The 16,435-nt window shown below is 40.2% G+C and overlaps 1 protein-coding gene across 3 annotated transcripts in view; it reads left to right on the top strand.

Moving 5' to 3' along the window:
• The window catches only part of rnf220a (ring finger protein 220a), a 36,052-nt gene extending 33,722 nt beyond the window's left edge, over positions 1–2,330 (top strand). The window contains exon 11 of one of the 3 annotated variants that reach the window (XM_061732803.1): positions 407–2,330. In XM_061732803.1, coding sequence (XP_061588787.1) covers positions 407–478 — 72 coding nt within the window. In that variant the 3' untranslated portion in view covers positions 479–2,330. The remainder of the gene's footprint in view (positions 1–406) is intronic. The other 2 variants (XM_061732801.1, XM_061732804.1) reach the window with 2 other exon arrangements.
• Positions 2,331–16,435: the final 14,105 nt, after the last annotated feature.

Genomic DNA, 16,435 nt, shown 5'->3' with positions numbered 1-16,435 from the left:
AATATGTGTGCGTGGTAACAGAATAAATTAGATAAGCTAAAATGATTTGTTTACTGCATGAACTGTTGCAATTTCTTTCTTTTTTGCACTTTAAATGGATGTTGAAAGGCCTGTTTGAGTTATTTATTTCTTAGTTTTTTTCACAATAATTATTGTGAAATTATTATTTCATTAGTTATTTTACAGTCATATAATTCAGGCAACAGCTCAAAAAACATTTGAAATAACACTAAGCCAAATCAATATCGGATCGAATCGAATCATTATAATCGATTCTGAATATTAAGAATGGGAATCGAATCGATTCTTGACATTTGAATCGATACCCAGCCCTACACCAGAGTTAGAAATGTGTATTATCAAAGGATTGCAGCCAGTCTAACTGTTGTCTATCTGTTCCTTACAGGGGAACAAGAAGCTGTGCCCACAGTGCAACACCATCACCTCACCTGGAGACCTGAGGCGCGTCTACTTGTAAAGAGCACAACTCCTGCCCCTTTGTGTTTCCGGTCCATCCTTCCATTTCAGCTTTCATCTCCTCCTTGTCGATTGTCAATTGTTTGCTCTCTCGTGGACTGGGACATCAGCCGAAAAGCCTCCACGAGCATTCAGAGACGAGACTGCTGTCTTTGGGACTCCACTGGCTCTTTTGAGGAGGGCGAAACGAGCGAATGATCGAGCAGCACTCACTGACTCTCCCGTCGTTCAGTCACACACTCACAAAAAAGAGGGAACAATTGAAACCTGCAGTCCCAGATGGTGAACGCATTTGGTTTCACGACGACACACATTGACCCCCCTTGAAGTACTTTCAATCAGTGGAGATCCAAAAACCCGGCTGAGCCCTGGAGACACCTGGTCGCTTCATGCATCCAGAGGTGGACCTGAAAGGAGCCTCTTCACACAGCATTTAAAAACTATTTTTTCTTTTTTTTTTTTTTCCTGCTTCTTGAAGATTTCAGTGATGTTGCGCAGCAGCAGGCACTGTCTTGAGGACTTCACGGAAATATTATTATATTTGACTTTGTTTTCCCCCGTTTCCTCCTGCAGGAACGCAGTCCTTACTCAACTGTTGCTTGAGAGTATCTTAAAAAAAGGGGGGAGGGGGCTGGTCCACTAAAATTGAGCTTTCAGCCAAACTGAGAATAACCTCAAAACCTTCGGAAAAAGAAGTCGGACACTCGCTCTCTTCCACTTCTTCTTCTCACAAGCCCCGCCCTGCCTTCTTCCCCTCTTTTGTGGTGTTTTAGTGAAGTATACCAAATTTTTTTTGCCCTCTGAGATGCAGTGCAAGCACATGTAATATAGTTATATGTTTGTTTACAATGTTGGGTGTAAATGACATAGGGTTCGCGTACACACACACACACACAAAGACACAAACACACCCATTACCATCAAAACACACTGAAGTATATAATATCAAAGTCCTTTTTAAGTCGGAAGGGTTCGGGGGGAAAAAATGGCTGGACTAAAAAGCCCTCTGTATTTTTGAAGAAAAGAAAAAAAAAGATCATTTGAAGATCTGATGGAGTTTTATTTGAATGTACAGGAATTAAAAAAAGAGTAATAATAAAAGTACTCAAGACTAGATGGGTAAGATTTAGGTGGTGTAATTTTTCTGTAGAGTACCGCGCAAAAAAAACTAGATCTGAACATGAAGCAAAGGGCACATGTGTTAGTTTTATCAAATGGAGAGATCCCTTCTGCCCGAGATTTTCCTGCGGCCAAGCAGCACAGTAGAAATGTTCTTTCTTCGGTTGAAACATCGTTCAGCTGAGCTGCTTCTTCTAACCCTAGTTCTTCTTCCTGTCAGTTGGGGTAACAACATGCTCAGATCATAGCCTAGGTTTTTTTGTTTTCTTTTCTCCCCCTTTTTCTTTGGCCTTACATGTCACGAAGGAAAGGTTTCTCCCTTTGTTCTCATCCTGCTATGCTGCAGAAAAAGGTCCCCAAATGGCAACTAAAAAGGGCAGGTTCTTTCTAAGTTATTAGAGGTCCGTGAAGGCTCTCAACATGAAGAATGCCCCAAAGCTGAACTGGCAATCTCCAGAACCCTGCAGCGTTTCCTCCTCCCCATTACAGCAGCAGCATCGGCAGCCAAGGTGGTGGTGTGCTTTGTGTTTGTAAAACTATGTAATCTGTGATGTCTGTATTGTTGTAAGAAATACTGAAAAAAAAGAAAAATAAAACTTCTCAAATACAACGAGTGCTTCTATTCACGCAGCCTGGGTGGTGGAATAAGACGGCCGGGGAATGACGAGGACAAAGATGAACTCAAGACACAGGTTTTAATCATCTTTGAGATCCATGATAATCTGAATTATCTCTGACTACTTAAAATACTCATCTCTAAACCGCAGACACGTGAACGACTGAAATGTATTTACTATAATAATGCAAAAGCAGGGAAATTCATGAATCACTTTTTTTTTTTCCTCTTGACCCCTTGATGTCTGATAATACACAGGAAATTATACATTTTTAAAGTATTAAAATATATTGAATAAAAACATTCCCAATTTTTTATTTTATTTTTTATTTGTGTAAATGTATTTTTTATTGTTTTGATTCTGGGGTGGTTAAGAGGTTTCAGAAAGGTATGTATGAAATATGGGAGTGATTATGGTTTTAGCTTATTACATAGTTCTGCATTATTGCATGCAAAGTGCAGGTTTTATAAAACAGGTTGTGATATTAAGGATTTGCACTTTCACTTGATTCCTCCTACAAGCCGATTGGAACCTCCCCTCATCTGCACAAGAACATCAGACCTGATTTGTCTCTTTTATGCTGTTGCATCTGGAAATGGCATTCCCAAATATCAATTCAATAACTGAAATTGTTTCATTACCTCATACTACTGCTGTTAGTTCACGTGTCCTTTTGGAGTTTGACTTAATGTTTTGTTCTTCCAATATTACAACGAATGAAATCACATTTCTGGGACAACCTGTGGGTTTATATACAGTGTATGTGTGTGTATATATATATATATAGTATAGTATAGTTGTTTATTTTCTGTAATGCAATCAATTAAAAAAACAAAAATGTCATACATTCTGGATTCATTACAAATCAACTGAAATATTGCAAGCCTTTTATTATTTTAATATTGCTGATTATGGTTTACAGTTTAAGATTAAGATTCCCAGAATATTCTAATTTTTTGAAATAGGATATTTGAGTTTTCTTAAGCTGTAAGCCATGATCAGCAATATTAAAATAATAAAAGGCTTGCAATATTTCAGTTGATTTGTAATGAATCCAGAATGTATGACATTTTTGCATTACAGAAAATAAAGGACTTTATCACAATATTCTAATTTTCTGAGACAGTCCTGTATATCCGAGTTTAGCCTCAGGTCAGCTAAAGTAAAGATCATCAAGACGCTGCAAATGTTTCTCAACTTGTTTTTAAAATATGGATCTTCTTGATCACTGAACTACAGGAAACTGGCCTTTGATTATATTTCCTACTGTTAGACTGTCTAGTTATTGGTCATTTAAAAAGCAGAGTTATAAAAAATGTAAGACTTTTGTGTTTGAATTTCCCTTCAACAATCTTGTCTGAAATTGAACTGAAAACCCTTTTGACACGATGTGATGAACTTTGCTTCTTTGGCATCATTACTGATGTCTTTCCCTCTTGGCATTGTGTTAACCCACACTTGAATGCTCTTGAGCCACAAAGTCCCAAAACCTTTACTTTTGTAGACATGGTGAAACGTCCTGAAGTGTCCTTCCTCCCCATTCACCTTTTCTACGCCTTCATCTCCTGCCGGCGTGCCCGACTGGACCAGTGCACCAATGGTGTTGGCCAGTAAAGCTGCGGCGGGCGTTCACCTGCACCTGCTGCTGTAAAAGCGCGGCTGTGACTCGGTGGAAGGTGTTAACTGCTGTCACGCCTGTTTTGTCATCCCAGCTGTGATACATGGCGGACATTTCTGTAGCTAAATGAAAGGTAAGCTGTGAGGGTCACATTTGGGATGCTGGAACCCTCATGCACCAGGCTGGTTTCCTATAGGCTACAGCCTGAGCGTATGTGTGTGAGCACGCCCGCCGATAGGGGGGGACAAACGGGTCTGTTGTCCCGGGCCCAGGGTAGGCGGGGGGGCCCAGAACTGGGCCCTCATAAATGTTTTATTTTTTTTATTTTATTTTTTTTATTCTCATTAAATTATGGAATCATTTTTCAAAATATGCCTATTTGTGGAAAGATTATGTAGTATTTGAGTTACATAAAAGCTTATTTGTTTTCTTCCTAATTGTCCTTGAAGTAGTGGTCAAGAACCCCCAACCCCCAACACAAAAATGGTTTGGCCGCTGATCAAAATTTGATGTTATCATTTAATTCAACCATTTGAATGGTCAAAATGTCCGATCAGCACAAGTCCGGTGCTCAGAAAAGAAGAGAAAAGAGAAGAAGAGAAGAAGAAAATAGAGGCCTCAGAGATTCTCTACACCAGGGATATTCAATTGGCGGCCCGCGGGCCACATGCGGCCCGCCAGGAGCTTTTATGTGGCCCCTGGTCATATTTTAAAAAAGGGGGTGTTTGTTGAAAATTATTTTTTTTTTTTTTTATAATATTTTTATAACTGGCTACTATGGACTAAAATGGTTGTGCTCAATGCTTAATATAATATTCAAATAAGGAAATATTGGTGGAAAGTGGTGCTTTGTCATTATGGCGTGTTTTATTAAAAGTAGGTCAATATCAATTTCATTAAGTTTGCACAATGCATGGTTTCAAAATGAACTTGCATTCAAAATAATATTTCTTTATCTGAATATTATATTTAACATTCACAATTACTAAATCTGGAGACAATTAATACATAATTCATATGTAAACTAGATAGGCTATATTCAAATGTATAATACAAATGTATTATATTTACATAAGTCTTCGTCTTTGAGTGCAAAATACATTTTGAAAACCCCCACATTTTCAAATTGTGCGGCCCTCCCCGTACAGTCCTTTTGCAGATGTGGCCCCCGGCCGAATCTAGTTGAATACCCCTGCTCTACACAAATATTTTAAAAAGGGGGTGACGGTGAAGCTGGAATTAATAAAGTCAGCGTAGAGCAAGGTAAGAAACAGCGCAGCCAACGTTTACCAACCTTGTAACTTACCCTAACTGGCTAGCTCAAATGTTAACGTCCATTAGCTTGTATAAAAACCTGAAGAGCAGATGAGAGGAGAGGGAGAGGAGAGGAAGAGGGAGAAGGAGAGATCCGGGCGCAGGGGGGCCCATCTTAGATTATTTTGTCCGGGGCCCCGGCAAGACTGTCAGCTGGCCTGTGTGTGAGTGCATGTGTTTCACCTGAATGTTTTGGTTGCAGCCGTATTGCACATTCCTACCAGCCAGTACTACATCACCGGTGATGATGTTGCTTCATTTTCACTTGTGAAGTGATCAAGGTATGAGGAACAGAACAACTGCAGACATAAGTTGACTGATGGTCATGAGGTAGAGTGAACACGCACAACCATAATGCTTTAGGCAGTAAAACCTAAAAAGAAGCCCTGCATCAGTCCCCCTCTGATTCATCATCAATAACCTTCTTTCCATGCTGTTCGGCCTGAATGGCAGAAGCTATCTCTGTAATAGATGCTGTGAACCTGAGAGCCAGCTTTCCATAAGGTGAACTAACAACATGTATATGTGTTAGATCATTGTCAGACTGAGTCATTAAGGCAAGTGTTGTCAGATGCTAATAAAATGTTATTGGAGGGAGGAAGCCACAGCAGGAGGTGAGTCTTGTTTGAATCAAACTTTATTGAGATCAGGTTTGGACGGTATGGCAGCACGCTGGTTACACTGCTCCCAAAACCACATCCATCCCCAGTTCTGCAAAACCACAAGTACATAATATGTGCATGTAGGCATTCTGTAGCACTTCCTAATCCGGAGAAAAAATGTAACTCACATAGTAGCCTAGTACTGCATTCTGACTATTTAATGGGAGTATTTAAAATGTGCATCGTTTGGTAATACACACAAAACTGATCTTGTTGCCTAAGCAATTATCTCAATGACAAGACTTTGTTAAGTGAATGTTATCGGTAGTCTTGGGCAGTTTAACAGGTTTGTAAATGAAACAACCAGAAGGGCAGCATTGCCATCTAGAGGACTTTAACACACACTTATGGCTCTCTGTCTCCATAAAACGTCCTGCATTCCCACTTCTGCTATCAGGCAGCTGTTAGCACGTTGCCAGATGGTGTCCCTATGTTTGGGAAAAGCCTGCGCCTGTGCGTTCGCCTGCGCACTCTAGTTAAACTGTATTACAGAAACCAACTATGCCAAACATCAGAACTCATTTAAGTGCAGCCTGTAACATTAATTAGCAGGAATTACTGCAGTATAATCTCTCTCACAAGCCGCTGGTGCTCAGATCTGCGTCCAAGCCTTAAACAAAAGCAGTATGTGGCTTCCTATGCCAAAACTAGGTTAGGCCTTATTAGCCCCGCCCTGTAAGTGCTCCTGTAAGTGCTGTCAGATGCTAATAAAGCTGTGAATGAAAGGCAACCACAGCAGGAGTTAAGCTGTGTAGGAACTCAGGACGTGAGTATCTCAATGTACTGACTGCACATGACAAGAGATTGCACTCTGTCATTTATAAAGTGAGTGAACCATTTGATATATGAGATAAAACAGATCAGTCACTAGGAAAATGCAAGAAAAGTTCTCTATATAGCATACCTTTGAGAATCAGCGATTTCAGAGGCCATTGAGTCTATAAACAATTTGGAATGACCTCACTGAAGTTTAAGAGGATCATTTACAGTTGGCACAGATTGACGATAAACGGTTATTTGGCCAGTATGATTGCAATTTAACAGCAAATGCACTCCAAAGGCAGATTGTTTTATCCACACAGAAGTCTGGAGAACCCCAGGATTTCATCACTGGGTTTGCAGGTAACTTATGCAGCTGTTGGTGCCAATATTCTGCTTTGATAATCAAAAAAAAGATTATATTAATATGACCCACAGGTCCGACTTGGGATGCTTTGAGTTGGTGGAGGAGAGGACTCAGAGGTGGAATCTGTCTCCGGTGCTGAGGTCATGAGATCCAGCCGGAGATCTTTAAGGGTCTGGATGTTGTGGGTCTTGGTTGACACGCCTGGGCAACATCTCCTGGTCATCAGGAACAGGGCCTCTGGATTGGCAGACTAGACTGGTGGTCCCCATCTTTAGGAAGTGAGACATGAGGGTGTCCAATGACAGAGGGATCACACTCTTTAGGGCAGTGTCTCCCAACCTGGGGTCCGGGCCCCTCCTGGGGGGGGCGCCAGAGATCTCTGGGGGGGCGCGAAACTTTGTCTGCTTTGAGGATATACAGTTGTAAAAATTATATTTGCGCATGTTAAATAAATGTTAAATAAATAAAAAATCACAATAACACACCTGGAATGGAATACTGTAATCCAAGTCTGTATAAACCCACCCCACAAAATACTAAGTTATTTAGCAGGATAAAAACTTAAAAACGTATTATATAATTATTGAACATTTAATCATACTACTACTCCGGCAGGTTGTTAAAGGAAAAATGTTACAAATGTTGAGAGACATTTTTCAGAAATATTTTTATGTCCTTGCAATTATTTTTTGTGCGAATTTTAAACATTGGTGACACAAAATTAAGTGAAAAAAAACAAAGTCATATGTATAAGAGATAAGATAAGATAATCTTTTATTACTCCCTCAATGGGGAAACTCACATGTTAGCAGCAGTAACTTAACACACACATGCAGGGAAGTGGGTAAAAAAGTAAAAAGTAAAAAAATATATATATAATTACAGGGCAGTATATACATTGGGATGGAAATAAAAGTAGTGCGGGAAAAAAAAAGGCAGGTAGAATGTGTGTGAGGTAGACAGACAGATATTGCATAGATATTGTATACAGGGTAAACCATTTTTTTCAATTAAAGGTTTGTAACGAATCACTTTACTCTTTTGGGGGGGGGGGCTCGCTGGTTTTAGACACAAGCAGGGGGGGCTCCAAGGAAAAAAGGTTGGGAACCACTGCTTTAGGGGACACCCCTGTACTCCTGGTACGGGGGTGCCATAAATCCTCATAGGGCTGTCCAGTCTCTACACATCTGGTGTAAGAGCTTGGTCCGCATTGCTAGCAGTCAGTCGTTCCCAGTGAAGGTTGGACTCCGCCAAGGCTGCTCTTTGTCACTGATTTCCTTACTTTTATGGACAGAATTTCTAGACGCAGCTGAGAGCTTCCCAGCTACAGCTCCATGAATGAAACTCCATTGACCCGACCGCCGGGGGGGCAGGAGGAGACTTCCCCTGAATGTGGCCAGCCACTACGTTAGCGTACATGACGGCAATAGCAGTTCTCTATAATGGCTGTGCATGTGTGTGTGCGCATGCTGTGTGCACTTTTGTTTCGGGCAGGGGTCGGGGCACAAAAAAATATTTGCACCGGGGCCTATCACCAGGATATTACGCCACTGGTGGAGAGTGTCCCGTCTGGTGACCTCAGAACTGGGGCTCTGCTTTTCTCAGATGACATGGTTCTGTTGCATTCATCAGGCCAAGACCTCCAACTCTCACTGGAGTGGTTCACATTCAAATGTGAAGTGGCTGACATGAGAATCAGCACCTCCAAAACCGAGACCATGGTCCTCAGCCGGAAACTCACTGCACAGTTTGGTCATAATTGGCATTTTATGAAGATACACTCACACCAGTTAATCAATATGGCACTTAATACACCAAGTTCCCTCTTCTATCCAACACCTTCTGAAGACACACATGTCAAATATGGTATGTACACAGTGGACAAGACCTACAAATATCACTATGTACACATTTTGACTCAAACTAAATATTGATTCAATGACAAACTTAATCTGAATGGATAAGGAGAACAGTGTTGGCCAGTTCAAGACTTGTGTCTGTGTGTGTGTTTGTGTTGCACTGCAGGCTGGGTGCCAGAGGTACCAGGCAATCTATGCACGAGGCGCCTGCACAAAGAGGCAGGAAATTGAACCAGATGACAGAAGAACCCCCTTAAGGCCAGTTGAGAGTCATTAGGAGCATTATCCCATCAGCTAGCTCCACCCAACACTTCTCAGTGACATGCTTTTTTTTTGGTCCCCTGAGACAGAAAAAAAACTCAGACTCCATGAGACTGACTTGGTAGTTTTCCAGTTTTAAGTAACAAATATTTGTGGGATATCTCTTTGATGCGGTGCGATAATGGACTCCTGTTAGTACCTCGTGAAATGACCACATTTGCATGGATTTTTAGAGGATTTTTACAAAAATTGTACAAAAATGCCATAATGACACACTAAAATAGTGAATTAAGTAAAAGGGGCACTTTGGCCCTTTTATTAGAAAGTTTAGTCATAAAGAAGTGATTACCACAATCTGGATTCTTCAATTACTTTTGCCTTGAAAAGTGGGATTGTATCGTACTGCACGACACAACTACTCCAACTACAACTACATTATACACACACGTACACGTGTTGTCAGCACTCGAGTTGTAAAAAAAAAAATCAGGGGGGATGGTGGATTTTATCATATGGGGACAGATAATTTGTGCTGATTACAAATAATATAATATATTACAAATAATAGCACTGACCAAAACACCTGCAGAAATACTGCAGGAATGACATAGCAGCAGTTAAATGCAGCCTTCTGTAAGCTTTACATATCCACTGGTCTTACATCAAATACATCAAAACACAACAATAAAAAACTTATCAATATGACTCTGTCCTTCACAGGATAAGTAAAATGGATCACTGCAAAAACTAAAAATATTAACAAGAATATTTGTCTTATTTCTAGTTAAAATTTCTAATTTTAGTAAAAAAATATCATTACCACTTAAAACAAGACTCATCACTGGAAAAAAAAAACAACAATTTTCACCTGTTTCAAGTAGATTTTAACTTGAAATAAGTAGAAAAATCTGCCAGTGGAACAAGATTGTTTTGCTTGTAATAAGAAGATAAATCTTGTCCCACTGGCAGATTTTCCTACTTATTTCAAGTGAAAATCTACTTGAAACAGGTAAAAATTGTCAAATAAGTTATTTTTCTGGTGATGACTCTAAATGTTGAAATAGCAGTAATACCACATTCATTGATGAAATGACATAAGGGATGGAAAGGGGGGATGGCAGTTTTACAGGGGGGATGCCATCCCCCCTCATCCCCCCTTCAACTCGAGTACTGCGTGTTGTGCTGTGAACAGAAGCGTCTCAGCGTCTTTAAATTATTTCCCTTGCAGTGAACCTGGAGCTCCACAAGGGGGCAGTGTTTAATAGAAAACACTCCCTGTGTTTTATGCGAGCCCTTCAGACGGTCCTTAACATTTAGCTGCTCTCTGAGAGCCATTTCCTTCATTGTGCAGCAAAGGTTTACAAAACATGAAAAAACATGAAAAATATTCAACTTAAAAAAAGAAAAAATCTGCAATCAGTTATATTTTCTTTGGAAGTATCCTGTAAAGGTAGAAGACTCAGTAACCAAGAAGATAAAAACACTGCACAGTGAGAAAACATGTATGACCTTTAACCTATACAGATTTCATATATAATATATATTTCATTAATATATTAATACCTTCTAAGTGATGAGCATAATGAAACAGTAGCCGGGATCCGAACGTACACTGAAGTTAGCCTTGACGTTGCATTGAAATGTCGTAAAGAGAAGATGAGGAGAGAGGTCATCTCATCTGTTTCATCTGCACCTTTACTAAACCCTAATCGCTCCTCCTTTCATCTTGGTCCACCCCCCCAGGGGCGAACACTGCTCCTCTGTGTGTGTGTGTTGGTTAAAGAGGGGGGTTCGGGGGTCTTGTCAGAGGATCCCCATATCTTGAAAGGGGGAGATGACAACATGAGATAATAGACTAGCCAGGGTGTGTGTGTGTGTGTGTGTGTGTGTGTGTGTGTGTGTGTGTGTGTGTGTGTGTGTGTGTGTGTGTGTGTGTGTGTGTGTGTGTGTGTGTGTGTGTGTGTGTGTGTGTGTGTAGGAGGGGGCTAGTTTCCTCCCCCTATAGAAACCTGGAGTGGTCTGATCAGGCTGCTTAATCACAAAGAAAAGGATTTGGAGAACCAGACCATCTACCGTAGCCTAATCGATTTTAAAGCAAGTATATTGTTATTGAATTTAAAAATGAGATGGCGGTCACATCACACGCTTTTTTTGTATTTTTTATGAACATTAAACAAACAAACTTTAGGTTAAAACCTTAACTTAATACTTAATTCAACATAATGATCCATAACTACAAAAGAGTACAGTGTAATAACATGTCGGCTCCTGGCATGAAGCCACGTGACGGCTTATCATCTACACGATCACCTGCTACGCCACTGGAAGCGCACACATCTGAAGAGGCATATGCAAAGGAAAGCTTACATCCGTCTCCTGTGTCAAAAGAAACAAGCTTGGCATGACCTGTTGTCACGACAGATCCTGAGCTGGATCCATGTTAATCACACCTGGCTGTTTTGAAAGGAAGGAAAACTGTTGACATTTCAGGCGGGGCAGCCCAAGAGAACACATCACATTGTGTTGGTCAGTTTGATTCGGCGCTCATCTAAGCTGACAAATTAGACTGTTTTGCATGTGGCAACATAACCGCAGTCAAACCATCTCCATTATGAGCTTCCAATCTCTCTCCGAAAGACCAAAGACCACAAACTTTCAAATGCTTAACCATCCTGACAATGTGTCCGTCACATTTTACAGTTGCTCAGTGTAACTGCACGTCCTGGAGCGTCTCTCAGACTCTGCCGTGTCAACTGTTGTCGTTTTAAAATTGACTCAAAGGATTTCAGCATAACACATTAGGTAACAGCAGGTTTTCTAGCAGGCACAACTAATCTTTCCAAAGCCTGACTGTAAGGTAATGATGGCTTTTCGTTTGTCTAGCGCTTTCTGTAATCATCAAAGCGCTCAAGTAAAAATCAACAAAAGGCGATAGACAGCACAAACTTCTGCTCACGGCGAAGGCAGGGTTTCTGGTTCGAATGCTGTTGAAGCCTGAAAGTTGGCAGCGATGCTTCTCAGTACATAAGAATACGATAACATCAAGCATAGATATTAAAAACTAAAACTCTTTCCAAAGACCTTGATGTTAAGTGAATCAGATTCTTGTCGGCGGTGCAAGTTGTGCAAAGGTGTCTTTAATAAAAGGCCGACTTTAGATGTGGTCAGGACCGTTCAGGTTAAACATGAGATCCAGAGCGCTGATCAAACCAAGCTGGAATCACACACACATGAACAAGTCACTGTTAAGTAGGTGACTGGAAGAGGAATGGTTCGTTTGAGTTTACGAGCTGTTGAGGAAATTATGCCGTCCACACGTGTGTTAATGAAACTACGAGACAGATACACACTTTAGGAATTTTCACTGCATCCATCTGTATAAGAGTGAAGAAGTGCCCTTAAAGTACTTTACTGTACTGTTTGTATACTTTTTGATTTTGATTTCCAATTTAAAGGTGCAAAACATTAAATATCATGAATGAATGAATGAATGAATGAATGAATGAATGAATGAATGAATGAATGAATGAATGAATGAATGAATGAATGAATGAATGAACCTAAGCATTAATATATAAAAAAAAAATCCAGACCAATTTCTCAGGCCCTAGCGATGAAAGCATCACCTCAACATTACCTGCCAACCCCATGGTTTGCTGCGGAGGTGATTTGGAGAATGACATCTGAAGGCTTGCAAACTGTATGAACTTTTCAAGGTTGCATTGGCTCCAGGGCCTCATGTGATTAACATTGTTCCCTCAGGCCCAGAGGAGTCCTGGTTTGACTCCTGGCAGGAATCTTTGTGTGGAGTTTCCGTGACATGCTTGCAGGGTTTACTTCTGTATTCTGTTTGACGGGTTACCTAGTAACTCTAAATTATCCGGAGGGGTGAATGTGAGCATATGGTGGCCCTACAATGACTGGTGACGTGTCCGTGGTTTGCCTTACGTCTGATAATGACATTTATGGAAATTAATAAAAAATAACAAATAAACATTGCGATTTTGCAGGTTAGCCTGTTAGGGGTTAATTAAATGTGGTTGCTACTTACAGCATCATAATGATTCAAAAATATTAGATTTAATTCAGATTCAGTTAAATGTCTACCCTGTGAATTACTAAAGTAGACTTGATCTGTTGCATTCAAAAATAATGAACAAATACAAACTCTGAACTGTTGTAGCTTCCCAGACAGCAACATTTCATTTGAAGCAACTCTGAAATAAGGTCAGACGTTGCATCTACATTAACTTTGCCACATTGAAACCAAACTGAAAGTGCTTTTTTTATGATAAACAATGAATAAATGTTGCTTTAACCAGTCCTGATACTGAATACATGTGGATTCATGTGGTTGATCAAACAATGAAACAATGCTGATACATCAGAGGCGATTCAGCTATCACCTTTAAAGCCCATTTAAATATACATTTCAGCTCATTTAAAATTGAAGCATTTTTGTACACTCAGAATATCTGCAAAAGAAAATTGGACAATTCGTCACTTCGATTCTGCACTTTTGTGCCTCTGAACCCCGATGAGAGATAAGGGTGTAATAAAAGTTAGTAACTAGCAGGCCAGATAAAACGGTCAGATCTGGGACCTGATATTGTTCCTTTACAGCGAGCAGGGATGCTGTAAATTTTAGGGTTCAGGATATCTTTAGGAGCAGTTGGTGTCTGTGAAGGCCTCTTCTTTGTTTTCCTGTGCCGTGGTGCCCCCTCCCAACTCCTCTGTAGATGATCCTTCAGTAATCAGATTGTAACACTTGTAACTGACAGAAGCTAATCCATGTCCTAATCCCGTATCTAAATTGTCAGTTTGTCAAAGGGGAAGTGTCCAGTGTGGCTGTTATTGTTGTGAAGATTCTTACAAGCAAATGGGTAAACTCAGCGTTCAGTACTCGCGCAAACAGAGAAACAATGCTTGGTTAGCGGAGGCTTAATGCAGACATGGGTTGCAGTCCTGCTGTGTGCACGAGGCCACCGACTCGGGGCCAAAGAGGCACTTTAGTTACCGTCAAGTGAATGGGCTGAAACACTTTACAGAGGAAATTACAGAGTGTTTTTACAAAAGAACTCCTCCACAAATGTCATTAGAAAGGTCTTGGTGGAAGTATCCACCTGACTTATTCACTGAGCCCCTAAAGGTCCCCAGAGAGAGAAGAGCTCTAGGTTTGTCTTTATATCCTTAGTTGAGATCAAAGTAGAGCTGAATTTTGAGGCCCCTCCGCCTTGGAATTAGAAAATAGATGCTGACATCATCACCCTCTTAAAATAATGGACAAAGTCATATTTTCCAATTTTTCAACACCCAGGAATGGACAGGATGATGTAGACATTTTTTCCAAGAGGGTAATGGAATACTGATGCAACAGCAGTTATTTAAACATTTTTTCAAGAGGATTAAATGGTTCAAATGGTTATGAGAATCATACACTGTTTCTCTTTGATGCTTGTTATTGTTAAAAGTCATGATGCTAACACAAACCGCTGTTTTATACTGTTAGTTAAAACATTTGACCACACATACATTTTCATTGTGCACTCCAATTAAAATAAAACTATTAATTTTTTCACAGTGTGAAGAACTCTTTGGACTAGCTTGGATTCCCATGTTCTCAGGTAACCTTGATATTCAAGGCAAGGCAAGGCAAATTTATTTATAAAGCACATTTCACATGATGAGCATGGACTCAATATGCTCAAACACATAAACAAACAAACTAACAAAATTGCAAGTTTACAATAACAGAAATAGACAAAAAGTATGTCAAGAGAAAAACAACAATAACAACCATAATTCCATTTTAACAAAAGTGCGATCACCCAGCCAACCATGTAGAGTTTACTCAAACGCCTGTGCAAAAAGGTACGTTTTTAGTCTGCGTTTGAAAGAGGGTTTTTGGAGCAGAACTTAGTTCCTGTAGCAAGGAATTCCAGAGAGTGTAGTAGTGACTGAAGCACCATGAGCAGATCTAGTGTGGATTCTAGGTATGATGAGAAAACTCTTATTTGATGATCTGGGATCTGTCCGGCATGTATTCAGTCAGCATGTCAACCATGTAGGAGGGAGCTAAGCCATTCATAGATTTAAAGATTTAAAGACTTTAAAATCTACTCTTTGTTTAACACGGAGCCAGTGAAGAGAGGATAAAACAGGAGTGATGTGTTCATACCTCTTGGTTTTTGTTAGAGTTCTGGCCGCAGCATTTTGAATAAGCTGGAGTTTATGTAACACTTGCTTTCAATGCAAAGATAAAATTAAAAACACAACATTTCAGAAAAAACTAAACAAATGTATCAGTCGTGTAAATGTTAAAGAATAATTATAAAACTGTAAATTGTCTTTTTACTAAGTTGCATAAATTTGATTGTTTAGTATATACAGTATGTTGAATGGCTGGTTGGCGAAAGAAGTACAATATAAAAAGTACGGGGCTCTATGACTCTTTTGGGATTATAACAGTCTGGATTTGTGCTTTTGTCTTGGTTTAGATCTCTGTTCTGTTTTTTTCTGATCATCTTCCTCCACCACTTGTGTTCTTGACTGTTCTGCTTCAGCGAAACAAACCGACACACAAAGTGAAAAAAGTCTAAAACATAGCAGCTCAAACAAAAGAAATCCTTTGTATTTTTCTCCCTAAAAATACAGCAGATTTTCATTTTAGTTGGCTCTTCTTAGTTTTCTGAAGGTCCCGTGCCACATGAGTTCCTTAAGTCTGTGCAGGCTGACAGCTGTTTTCACCTGGTGAAGCAGAACAAACCAGAGGAACTGACAGGTTCTTAAACAGGCTCATCAAGAGTGTTTTTGTGGTGAACACAAGCGTTGTAACAGAGGGCTCCTGCAGAAATCTGAGCTTCAAAAGAACAACTTTTCTAAAGTTACGGTCACATTTCATGATTTCATGCCGGGTTAGTGCATGCTAAAACCTACAGCATGTTGTAGCACCACCAGAAACTATATTGTCCCAAATGGTCGCGCTGCCCAAGTGTGTGTTTCTCTAGTGCAGTTTTAACAAAGGCCAAATGGCTGTGTTTTGTCCCTCGTCTGGTTGGGCTTTGTACATAGAGAGCACACAGTTGATGTCTTCAGTTCAGCTGAGGAAGCAACAAACAACTTGAGACAAAAAATAAACTTAAACTGAACAAGTATGTGAGTGTATTTGTGTGTGAGGAGGTGCGGGTGTTGGGGGTGGAGCGGTGAGAAAGAATGAATGAGAAGATGAGAAGGCCAGAGGAAAGCCGTCTGTCGGTATGAGTTGTGTAGCTGAATAAATGAGAGCCAGCGTGGCCTCAGGCGCTACCTGACAGGCCGGCCGGCTGCCTGCCTGCCTGCCTGAATATCACTCTTTGACTGTACTCACCTGTTCAAATACATGC

This window comes from Cololabis saira, chromosome 10, assembly GCF_033807715.1.
Source record: "Cololabis saira isolate AMF1-May2022 chromosome 10, fColSai1.1, whole genome shotgun sequence".
Lineage (NCBI taxonomy): Eukaryota > Metazoa > Chordata > Actinopteri > Beloniformes > Belonidae > Cololabis > Cololabis saira.
This window is presented reverse-complemented; position numbering and strand designations above follow the sequence as displayed.